Below are 12,439 nucleotides of genomic sequence, written 5' to 3'. Positions count from 1 at the left end.
ACCCAATGAAGACCCAATGCAGCCAAAAGTAAATAAATAAATAAATTTTAAAAAAAGTCTCCTACTATTATTGTGTTGCTGTCAATTTCTCACTTTATGTCTGTTAATATTTGCTTTGTGTATTTAGGTGCTCCTATGTTGGGTGCATATATATTTACAATTGTTGTATCTTCTTGGATTGACTCCTTTATCATTAAGTAGTCCTTCTCTGTCTCTTGTTACAGACTTTGTTTTAAAGCCTATTTTCTCTGATATAAATATTGCTATCCCAGCTTCCCTTTCATTTCCATTTGCATGGAATACCTTTTTCCATCCCTTCACTTTCTGTTTTCGTCTTCAGATCTGAACTGAGTCTCCTGTAGGCAGTATATATATGGGTCTTGTTTTTGTATCCATTCAGCCACTCTATGTCTTTTGATTGGAGCATTTAATCCATTTACATTTAATTATTGATAGGTATGTACTTACTGTCATTTTGTTAACTGCTTTTCAGTTATTTTTATACTTCTTTTTTGTTCTTCTTTTGCTCTCTTCCCTTGTGATTTGATGAGTATCTTAGTGTTATGTTCGGATTCCTTTCCCTTTTTTGTGTGTGTATCTAGTATAGATTTTTGGTTTGTGGTTACCATAATGTTTATATGTAGCAATCTATATATACATACGTGATTATTATAAGTTGCTCATCTCTTAAGTTCAAATGCATTTTAACAACCCTGCATTTTTATGCCCCCTCCCACCACATTTACTGTTTTGACATATTTTACATCTTTTTTGTTTTGTGTATCCTTTATTGTGGTTATAGGTGATTTTACTCCTTTTTCTTGTAACCTTCCTCCTAGCTTTATATGTGGTTGGTTTACTACCTTTACTGTATATTTGCCTTTACCAATGAGATTTTTCCTTTCATAATTTTCATATTTCTTCTTGTGGCCTTTTCTTTTTTGCTTGGAGAAGCCCCTTTAACATTTCCTGTAAAGCTGGTTTGATGGTGCTGAACTCTTAGCTTTTGCTTATCTGTAAAACTTTTGATTTCTCCATCAAAACTGAATGAAAGCCTTGCTGAGCATTCTTGGTTGTAGGTTTTTCCCTTTTACCACTTTAAATATATCATGCCACTCCCTTCTAGCCTGCAGGGTTTCTGCTGCAAAGTCAGTTGATAGCCTTATGGGAATTCCCTTGTATGTGACATTTTGCTTTTCCCTAGCTGCTTTTAATATTCTTTCTTTAATTTTTGCCATTTTAATTACAATGTCTTGGTGTGGTCCTCTTTGGATTGATCCTGTTTGGGACTCTGTGCTTCCTGGACCTAGATATGTTTCCTTGCCCAGGTTAAGGAAGTTTTCAGCTACTATGTTTTCAAATATGTTCTCTGCCCCTTTTTCTCTCTCTTCTCCTTCTGGGACCCCTATTATGCAAATGTTAGTACATTTGATGTTGTTTCAGAGGTTTCTTAAACAGTCCTCGATTCTTTTTATTCTTTTTTCTGTTCAGCCTCAGTGATTTCCACTACTCTGTCTTCCTGCTCACTGATCCATTCCTCTGTATCATCTAATCCACTGTTGATTCCTTCTATGTATTTACTTCAGTTATTGTATTCACCTTTGTTTGGTCATTGTTTACACTTTCTCTTTGTTAAAAAATTCTAACTTCTCATTCTGTTAATCCAATCATCTCCTGGGTTCTCTGATCATCTTTACAATCACTACCTTGAGCTCTTTATTGGGTAGATTGCTTATCTCCACTTCACTTAGCTCTTCTTCTGGGATTTTATCTTGTTTCTTCGCTTGGAACATGTTCCTCTGTGCCTTCGTTTTTCCTAATTTCCTTTTTTATTTCTATGTATTTTGTAATTTGATTACATTTTCCGACCTTGAAGAAGTTGGCCTTTTCTAGGAGACGTCCTACGAGTCCCAGCAGTGCACTTCCCTCTGGTCACCAGAGCTGTATGTTATAGGGATACCTCCTACATGGGCTGTGTGGGTCCTTCTGTTGTGGCTGGCTGACTACTGTGGATAATCTGGTAGGCATGGCTGGCCCCCAGTCTGGTTGGTTGCCAGACCCTGCCTTGTGTGGAGGCTGTCAGCCGCTGGTGGGCAGGGCCAGGTCACAAGGCAGCTGGCTGTAGAGGTCCAGGGGATGCTGGGGTCTCTGGTTGCAGGGCCCTGGGGGTCCCAGAGCTGGTGTTGGCCTGCTGGTGGGCAGAGCTAGTTTCTGAGATGGCTGGCTGTGGAGTGTGGGGTGTCCCGAAGTTGGTGTTGGTCTGCTGGTGGGCAGGGCCAGTGCCCAGTGGGTCCTAGGGCTAGTGCAGGCACACTGGTGTTCAGGCCAGGTCCTGGGCCCTTTGTTGGGCAGAGCCAGGTCCTGGAGTAGCTGTAGGCTCAGGGGTTCTTAAGGCAATCAGCCTGCTGGTGGGTGGAGGTGTGTCCCTGCCTGGCTAGTTGCTTGGCTTGAGGTGTCCCAGTACTGGTGCGGATAGGCTGGTGGGCAGGGCCAGGTCCTGGCATTAATATGCTAGAGGGAAGATTCTAAAATGGTGCTTGCGAGCTCCATTAGTAAAGGATGGTAGAACAAGCTCCCAAAAAAGGCTGCCACCAGTGTCTATGTCCCCAGAGTGAGCTCCAGGTGCCTCCTGCCTCTCCAGGAGACTCTCCAAGATCAGCAGGTGGGTCTGATCCAGGCTCCTTTCAAATTACTGCTTCTGCCCTGGTTTCCAGAGCATGTGAGATTTTATACATGCCCTTTAAGAGTGGAGTCTATTTCCCACAGCCCTCTGGCACTCCTGAAATTAAGTCCCGCTGGCCTTCAAAGCCAAATGTTCTGGGGGCTCATCTTCCCAATGGAGGACCCCAGGGGAGCCTCATGTGGGGCTTGGACACCTCGCTCCTTGTGGAGAACCTCTGCAATTGTAATTATCCATTTGTGGGTCACCCACCCAGAGGTATGGATCTTGATTATACTGTGTCTCTGCCCCTCTGTCTTACTGTGGTTCCTTCTTTATATCTTCAGTTGTATAAGATCTTTTCTACTAGTCTTCTAATCTCTCTCATCAATAGTTGCTCTGTAAATAGTTGTAATTTTGGAGTTCCCATGGAAGGAGGTGAGCTCAGGGTCTTCCTATTCCACCATCTTGGCCACCAACCTGACCCTATTTACTTTCAAATGGGCACTGGTATATATTTTGTTGGTGATGTTTTACATAGCTTCACATATATGAATGTTTCCTAGTGGAAGTATGAAACAAACCAACTGATTGAATAGTAAAGATTTATAACTATTTAAAGGAACTTCATCCCTACAGGATGCATATTTAGAAGTGTAATCCTCAAAAAGGGTATTAAAAAGAAGTGAAAAGGAACGTATTCAATTACAGTAAGTCTTTTTTTCTCATTCACAACACCATCATAGATAAAACTTACGTCTTTGCACTCAAATAGTTTCATGGATAAAAGGTAAGCATTTTTTTAAGGTCTCCACATCCTTAGTCATCAGGGAAATGCAAATTAAGACCACAATGAGACATCATTACACACCCACAAGGACGAATTACATTAAAAAGACAGACCATAACAAGTGTTGGCAAGTATGCAGAAACACTGCAAGTGCTAGTGGGAATATAAATGGTACAACCACTTTGGAAAAAAGTTTGACAATTCATTATAAAATTAAACATCATTCACCATATGACCCAGCAATTCCATTCCTAGGTATTTACCAAAGAGAAATAAAAACACATGTCTGCACAAAGATTTGTACATGGATGTTCATAACAGCTTTGTTTGTGATAGCTGAAAACTGGAAGTACCTCAAATATCCAGCAACAGGTGAATGGAGAAACAAATTGTGGTATATGCATACAATACTACTCAGCAAAAAAGGAAACTACTGATTTATACAACATGGATGAATATCAAAAAGCTTACACTGACAAAACAAGGAAGACACAAAAGAGTATATAATGTATGATTCCATTTATAGGAAATTCTAGAAAAGATAAAACTAATTTATGGCGACAGAAAATAGAGCAGTGGTTGCCTCAGGCAGAGTGACGCAGAGTGACGGGGAGGGAACTGACTGCAAAGGGATATGAGGAATCCTTTAGGGTCATGGAGATGTTTTGTATCTTCAAAAGGGTGGTATTTCACGGGTGTATACATATGTACAACTTGACTGAGCAGATAATTAAGTATTCATACAGATGAACAGACTTTCAAATGACTGACTGAGCTGTTCAAAAATTAAATTTGCCTCGTGGGAGGGTAGAGGTTAATATATAGGTTAAGAGGCCATTTGGCATGTTGAGTGGATTTACACATTAAATGGGTAGTTGAAGTAGATGATCTTTAATCTCTTTCCCAACCCTGAGATACTCTGACCACCATTTATAGAGAATATCACCAATTATTCACTTTCCATCCTAAAATGGCCCCTGTATATATTTTTTTAATCAGGTAAGTTTTACTATCTTGGCATATAATAACACAATCAGAAAAATACATTGCAGGTCAGAGTCCCCTTTATTCATGGTGCTTTAAGGTAATAAAGAAGATATGAATCAAATACTATATCCTGAGAAAGATCTTACCAGCTGTGCAGCCAAGACGCTTGAGAACTCACTATTCATGGCATATGGGAGTGCTGTTTGTGCTCTTGAACCATACGTAGTCTGGAACCTCTTTTTTATCTCATTCAGAAAATTAAAGGCTCGGGAACGCTCAAAATCCTGAAAGGAGATCAACACAGAGTTTACATTCCAGTAAACAAAGATGATATGGATGATTAACAACAACCATAAGAACAACTAACATTTACTAAGCAATGATTCTATGAGGAGGAACTGACCTCATTTTACTGAGAAAGAAACAAATGCTCTGAAAAGGTAACTAACTTGCCAAAGGTGAAACAACTAGTAAATGAAAGAGCTGAGAGTCTAATCCAAATATGTTTGATTACTGCCAACTAAGATAACAGTACCTAGGTTAGCTTCTTGAGAGCAGGAATTGGGTTTTACTCTATCTATATCTTTCACAGGATCTATTAGAAAGCCCAGCGCAAGAAGATGCTTAAGAAATCCATAATAGTAGTACAGTCTTTCACATACAAAGATAACACTATTGACATAAAGTTTGAATTGATTTTTTTCAATAGTGGTGGTACATTTGAAAAGATCAAGGGATGTACTCTTATCTAGCCCCAGTCAAAAAGTGTGTGTGTGTGTGTGTGTGTGTGTGTGTGTGTGTGTAACATATATACAAAAATATAATTATAGCTCAAGAAATATAAGACTCAACTCTGACCATCCCAAATTTAGTGATATTTCTCACCTACTCCAAGCACTTTCACATCAGTCATTTCAGATATAGCTGTATTTTAAAAATAATTTTAGAAAACACTGTGAAATCAGGGAATATAAATCATTGTGATGATCACTGTGGTTGACACTCATCTCCATTTCACCTAAGATGATTAGTCTAAGCCAAGAGTTCTTAAAGTGGGGTCAACGGTCCAAATTCAAGGAGCTGATGTACTTGGATAGAAAAAAAAAATCTCATCATCATTTTCACCAATCTTTAACTCAAGTTTCAATTGTGAATGTAGTAACAAACCAGATAAGTATTAAACAGTACCTGTGACTTTGTCACCAAGAGAAGTCTTTTTTTCATATACCATCAGTTACAAACATCTCTCAAAATATTATTTATACTCATCACCACATCAAAATAATTTTTATTTATTAGACCCATGAGTAGAACTTGTTATTTAATGAATTCATAAAGAAGCATATATATTACTATATCAATATTTAAAATATTTTGAATACTGTATTTCAATATAATTGGTTTTGTTTATAATCACATTTAAAAAAATTCTGGGAGGGGCCCATGAGTGCCAAAGGGGTCTGTGACACAATAAACGTAAGAACCCTGACCTATGGCAATCATGCCAATTCCATGTCTCTTGTCAGTGATCAATTTAGAAATAAGTATGTAACCTAGTCCTAGCCAGTAAGTCATGAAAAGAAGTCCACTTTGAAAGCACGGGGAGGGTAGGGTGTGCGTCTGGGAAGTTTCCTCATTCCTACAGTAAGAGACTTGAGAAGACATAGTCCATCTTTTTTGGACACAAATAAATAAGCATGTGGCTCCATGCAACCATAAGGGGAATGCATCCAGGAAGAAGCTGACACTAGGATTGCAGAGAGGAGAAAGGACCTTGATGACCACCGTTAAGTTATTGAGCATTTTCCGTCTAGAAGCTACAAATACTCAACAACCTACCAATGTGAACGACAGGCTTACAAAGCTGATCATAATGTATTGTGATTTCGTTTTCCCAAAGTCCACATACATTAAAAAAAATTCACTATTGATTGGAGGGGTGAAATAATCTATTTACTATTTCAGATAAATAAATTTTGAGAGGGTCTGATACCAAAGAATCATAATTATGAACACCAATTCTCACTACACAATAGAATAAATGTAGAAATTACAAGAGGTTAAGCTAAAACTCTACAAAACCAAGCTGATTTGCATATACCCAGATATCAACTTTTCTTTTGATTTGCTGCTCTATATGATAAATGCAAAGTATAGAAAAAAAATTTCCAGCTACAGACAGTTATATTCACATCACCTTTACCTACCACAGATAGAGATAATTAAGAACTGACTCTATTAACATTACACATACTTAAATAGCAACATGTCTTCAAGTTACTTACATCATCAGTGATACAAAGATATACAATCCTGTCTTGGCAGATGTAATGAAACAAATAACTGTAGAATAAAAGATATAAAACTTACTGTGGTTATGAGTAATATCTCTTTCACTTCTATCTATGTTTAAGAAATTTTAGTACTGCCAACGTGACCATATTATTTACAGATACTGTCTATTCTCCCTCTCCCCTGTATACATGTTCCTCTGAAGTCAAACTGATAGAAATAAATAAGAAATTAAAACAAGCTACATAGTGCAATGTTATGCACATTACCCATTAAAATAATATCTACAAAAGCATAATTGGACATTTTTTTTTGGCTGTGCCACGTGCCTTGCAGGATCTTAGTTCCCCAACCAGGGATTGAACCTGGGCCCTGGCAGTGAAAGCACCGAGTGCTAGCCACTGGACCACCAGGGAATTCCCAGATACTTAAGGTTTGAACAAGAGATGACATCTGAGGGACACGTAATTAAGAATAACCCCCAAATGGGCCATACAGTCTTCTTTGCCTTCTCCTAAGATCTCATAGCAAACACTTTTTCTACCAAATACTCAACAGTAACATTTATTTGGCATCTACTTTGAACCAGTTACTGGGCTAGGTGCTGAGGATACAAATAAGCAAAACCATCAGTCCCTGCCTTTACAGAGATGAAAGTGCAGGCAATTGTGGAACAACATAGTAAGCAGGATGATAAGGAGTTAAAGGCAGTACATGGTGCTGTGGGGACATAGAGGAGACACCTAACAGAGTTTGTCAGAGGGTAACAGGAAGACATCCTGGAGCAAGTGATGTCTGAGCTGAGACCTGAAGACTAAGAGACGGCAAAAAGAACAAGCAAGAGTGTTCCAGAGTGAGAGACCAACAAGCTTAAGGGCTTTGAGATAAAAGAGCAAATACTGGGTTTAAAAGTAAAATTAGTTAATATGACTAGAGCAGTTGTCCCCAACCTTTTTGGCACCAGGGACCGGTTTCGTGGAAGACAATTTTTCCACGGGTGGGGAAGGGGTGATGGTTCAGGCAGTAATGCGAGCGATTGGGGGGATGGTTCAGGTGGTAATGAATGTGAGCGAGCGATGGTTCAAGCAGTAATGTGAGTGATGGGAGTGATGGGGAGCAATAGATGACGCTTTGCTTGGTCACACGCCACTCACCTCTGGCTGTGTGGCCCGGTTCCTAACAGGCCTTGGACCACCACTGGTCCGCAGCCTGGGGCTTGAGGACCCCTGGACTAGAGTATAGAATGTAAGGAAAAAATAAACCGCTTGCACAAATGAGGTTGTAAGTAAGCAAATACCATGCTGTATAAGACTTTCAAACCTCACTATGCTATACCCTAAGAACAATGAACAAGCATCAAAGGGTTTTAGCTTGGGAGTGTGATCAGATTTGCCACATAAAAGGATGCTTTGGCTAAAGTGTGGAGAACTGACCGAAAGGAGGACCAGACAGAAGACTACTGAAGTAGAACAGTGAGAGAAACAAACTAAAGTACTATGGGCAATGAAGAAGAAGGGACTGAGAAGAAATAATAGAACTTGATGACTGGCTACTGGGGGTGAGGCAGAGGGATAAGTCTATTTTGCTTCCCAGATTTCTACCCTGGGCAAGTAGACAGACAAGAATACTTGTTGAATTGTATGATTAATGTTCACATAGAGGCTTGATATGAATTACAAGGAGGTATGGGAACTCAGGCAAAATGTCTTCCTCCACCACTGAAATTTTTCACATCAACTCCACCAATGATTTCCACACTGCATAGCCAGTGGCTCTCTCTGACACATTTGATAGTGCTGATCACTTCCTTCCTCTAGAAAGTGTTTTCTCTCCACTAGATTTCTTGACACCAGGCTTGCCTGGTTTATATGGTAGTCTCTTTCGCTTTCTGTTGATGTCTTGCAGCATCCTCAGCCCCCTGCTTTTCTCACACACACTCCCTGGAGGGTGGCATCCACTCTCTTGTTTTGCTGTCGATATCTGTTTTCAGCTACTACAACTATAATGATTCCCAAATCTAAATCTGACCTATCTCCTGAGCTCCAGGCCTGCATATGCTACTGTCTACTAGACATATCCAACTGGAGTACCACAGACAACTTAAACACTATAGGTGCAAAAATGAAAGTCATCATTTTCCCCACAAAATTTGTTTCTCCTAAACCACACTTGGAAGTACGTTGGTGCAAAGACCACAGAAGGTAATGAGGTGTGGTCCTTGCCATCAAGGAGCCTACAGTCAGAGGACAGAGACAGAAAATAAAGATAGCAATTGTAACACTGCATCACAAGTGCTACAATATGAATAAACACACGATGCTATGGAGACACACACAAAGGGGGCACCTGGCCCAGTCTTGGAGTTCAGGGGTTTCCAGAAGAGGAAACATATAAGCTCAGGAAGACAAACTCAGATTTTTTAAAAGTAATAGCTATTGCAAAGGCTAGGAAGAGAGAAAGAACCCAGCATTGAAATGCACATAGCTGAGTATGGCTGGAGAACAAAACTGAGGGCTCAAGTAATGAGAGATAAGGCCAGAGAAGGGAGCAGGGGCAGATCTTGAAGAATCTTTCAAGTAGTGTTAAGGAACTTTACCCTGAGTACCTGCTGAAGGAAGGGACATGATCAGAACTGCCCTTTTAGAAGGATTAAAGTGACAATTAAGAAAGTATTTCATTTGGAACCTGTAAAATGAGCAAAAATTTACCAGGGGGCCTAGGAAGGGAAGGACATTCCAAGACGCAAAATCATGAAAAAAATATACCAAAGCTTGAAATAACATAGATAGGTCAGGGAATGACAAAGATTTCTATAGAGATAAGGATAGAAAAGTCAGGAATAGACAAAACTGTGAAGGCTGAGTTTGGGCTTTATTCTAAAAGCAATGGGTTTTAAGCAAGAAAGTATAATCATAGGAATGTGAAATACAGATTTAAGGAGGGATCAACTAGAAGCAGAAAAACCAGCTAGGAGGAGGTTACTAGAAATGAGAAACAATGAATGCCTGAACAAACACTGTGACAAGTGAGGATAGAGGAGACTGAAATACCTCCTGTAGGAGAATGGCAAGGATTTGGTTAAGAAGTCAAATATGATTCTGAAGTTTTAGGCTTAGCCAACTGAATGACTGGTGATGCTATTAAAGAAAGAAAGAAATAGCAAGAGAAAGGTCAGATTTCAGGGAGAAATGATTTTCATACAGTAAAATGTACTTTTTTCTGTTGGTGTACAGTAATAAAAGATATTTTTGATTGGGATGATGAAACATGATTATAGGAAAGAAACTAAGGCAGAAGGTTAAAAGGAAAAGACAATTCAGCGATAGAGACTTACTCCAAAGGATACCGGGTAGGACTGGGTCAGATGCAGGTGGAAAGACACAGCAGATGGATAACATCACTTTCTTGCACTATAACCACATTTTCGTTGGATTACATAGTCTAGTTTCCCTTGTAGCTAGATATGGCTAGTGACTAAGTTCTGCCTGATAAAATATGAGTGGAAGAAACATGCCCTACTTCCCAGCCTTGCCTCTACAAAGATGACATGTGCTTTCCCTGAGCATTTTCCTGGGAACTGACTAGAAACACGATCGTTGAGCCCAATAAATTTTTGAAGAAACCCTAAAGCCATACTCACAAGAAACCGAGGTCATTTAACCCAGAGGTAACTTCTTAGCCCCTAAACTACACCAGGAAGTAACAGACTACAAAACCTATACAGTTCCCAAAGATGACACACTAACACCCATTCTGGATGTGGCCAGAGAGGATAATGGACCAGGAAGAGCCTCCTGGAGAACGAAGGGAGAAAAGATGAAGAATTTCTTCCAAGAAAGCAGAACCCAGGTCAGAATAGGAGTCTCTGAAATTGCTGTGGAGTAGTTATTTGAATATTGCTAAGAAGCAGTGGCATCTATGTGTTTCTTGTTCTTCCCTTTTCTAAATCGGGGTTTACAACTTCCACTTGGTGATGCTGTTCTTATTCCACCAATGTCTATTGGGTTGGGCTGGTGAAACAGGGAGATCATATGACTTGTCTTTTAGTTTGTTGTTAATGGGCCACAGGAGCCACTCCTGGGCATGATGGAGAGGACTGTGTATCACTCAGACTGTCTGGACCTGGAGCTGGACACAGCGATCAGATGAGTCTTTGGGGCCACCTCCTGCAGAGAGGAGGTATGCTCTATGTTTGGGAAGAAGAGTACATCCTAATATTTTCGTGGCCCAGAAGAGTAGACTGGAAGGTTGCAAGCTGTCTCCTGATGTCCTATAACTTCCTCCAGAGTAACAGAGTTTTAGCTGAGCATATGGCTGCACAGCTAGAGATGACAAATTCTAGTCTCCATTCCAGCTAGGTTAGCTACATAACTATGCAGTGAACAATAAACTGCCAGGCCACTTCTGGGCTTTGCCTTTAAAAATACTGGGCAAGCACAGGGAAGTAACAAGAACTGAAGAAGCTGCCTTGGCCAGAGTTGGAAGGCAGTAATTAAAAATGGCAGAGCCACCCCACCAGTCCCGAAGTACTCATCTCTGGGCTATCTCATAAATTAATACTGTATTTTGGGGTCTCTCTCTTACAGCAGCTTAGACTAGATCCTAAATTATACAAGGAGTTGGCCCTGGAAACCAATAAGGACCTCCTTCTGAGATAGGGTCTAAGGAAATTAGGATGAGTTAGGTAACAAAAGATTGTTAAGTACTGAGGAGGAAGGTGGAGGCACTTTTTATGATTACTAAGATTTCCCACCTATGCCCCCTCCAATTCATTCTCCAACCAGCCACGACAGTGCTCTTTCTAAAGCAAAAGCTTACCACGTCACACCCCAGCTGAAAACTTTCAATGCCTTCCCATTGCCCATACGGTAAAGTACAACCCCTTAACATGGCCTATGAGGCCCTACAGGACTTCTCTTCTGTCAGTCTCGCTAGCTTTATTTTCACCATGTTGGGCACCAGTCACAGACAACCACCTGCAGTTTGCTAAATATGCCTCCATACTTCTCTACCAGCTGTTCCTTCTACCTGGAATACCATTCCCCTGTCCACTAGCTTCTATTCTCTACTGTGATCACCTATGGATATGACTGTCTCCTTCATTAAACTATAACCTGCATGAGGGAAAATACTGAATGATTTCTTGTATCCCCAGCACCAAGCAAAGCGTCTGGCGATAGTCAAGTGCTCAGTAAATATTTACAGAAAGAATGAAAGAAAAAAATATTCTTTATCTTAACTACATCAAGCTTCACATATACTAGAGCTCTATAGCAGAGTCACTTTTACATCTAACATTTCCATATCTTTCTTTAAAATATTTTAATATCACTTCGATGACAAAATAAAATAATTTTTAGTTAAATTTAAAATTAATAGAACCAGACATTTTCTAAGCTGGTAAGGATTATTGTTCTGTCAGTTTATTCAAATTATCTACTGAGAAGCTTGCTTTTCTAGTTTTCTACTGTTCTGATTATAATAATATAATTCACTTCTTTCACCCGCTACCCACACAGAGCAGAACTCACTTGCCGTGTGAGTACGTTAGCTTGTTATTTTCAGAAGGTATCTTAGCCAGAATCTGCTCTGTCACCTCCAGGAAGTTGCCTCCACACCAAGCATGTTTGGCAAGGATAGTGGTTCCTCTGGCAACAACAGCAAAAAGAATGGCCATGGCTTCGATCTATCAAAAGGAAAAAAGACACATA

At 39.9% G+C, this 12,439-nt stretch overlaps 1 protein-coding gene across 2 annotated transcripts in view; it reads right to left on the bottom strand.

The window, feature by feature from the left end:
- The window catches only part of VAMP7 (vesicle associated membrane protein 7), a 66,182-nt gene that overhangs the window by 38,810 nt on the left and 14,933 nt on the right, over nucleotides 1-12,439 (bottom strand). For both annotated transcript variants that reach the window (XM_059910150.1, XM_059910151.1), the window contains exons 2-4: nucleotides 12,260-12,414; nucleotides 6,722-6,779; nucleotides 4,583-4,720 (exon numbers count right to left, since the gene is read on the bottom strand). In XM_059910150.1, the coding sequence (XP_059766133.1) occupies nucleotides 4,583-4,720; nucleotides 6,722-6,779; nucleotides 12,260-12,405 (342 nt within the window). In that variant the 5' untranslated portion in view covers nucleotides 12,406-12,414. The remainder of the gene's footprint in view (nucleotides 1-4,582; nucleotides 4,721-6,721; nucleotides 6,780-12,259; nucleotides 12,415-12,439) is intronic.

Source organism: Balaenoptera ricei, chromosome X (assembly GCF_028023285.1).
Source record: "Balaenoptera ricei isolate mBalRic1 chromosome X, mBalRic1.hap2, whole genome shotgun sequence".
Taxonomy (NCBI): domain Eukaryota; kingdom Metazoa; phylum Chordata; class Mammalia; order Artiodactyla; family Balaenopteridae; genus Balaenoptera; species Balaenoptera ricei.
Note: the sequence above shows the minus strand (reverse complement) of the source record. Positions and strands in the feature narration are given on the sequence as shown.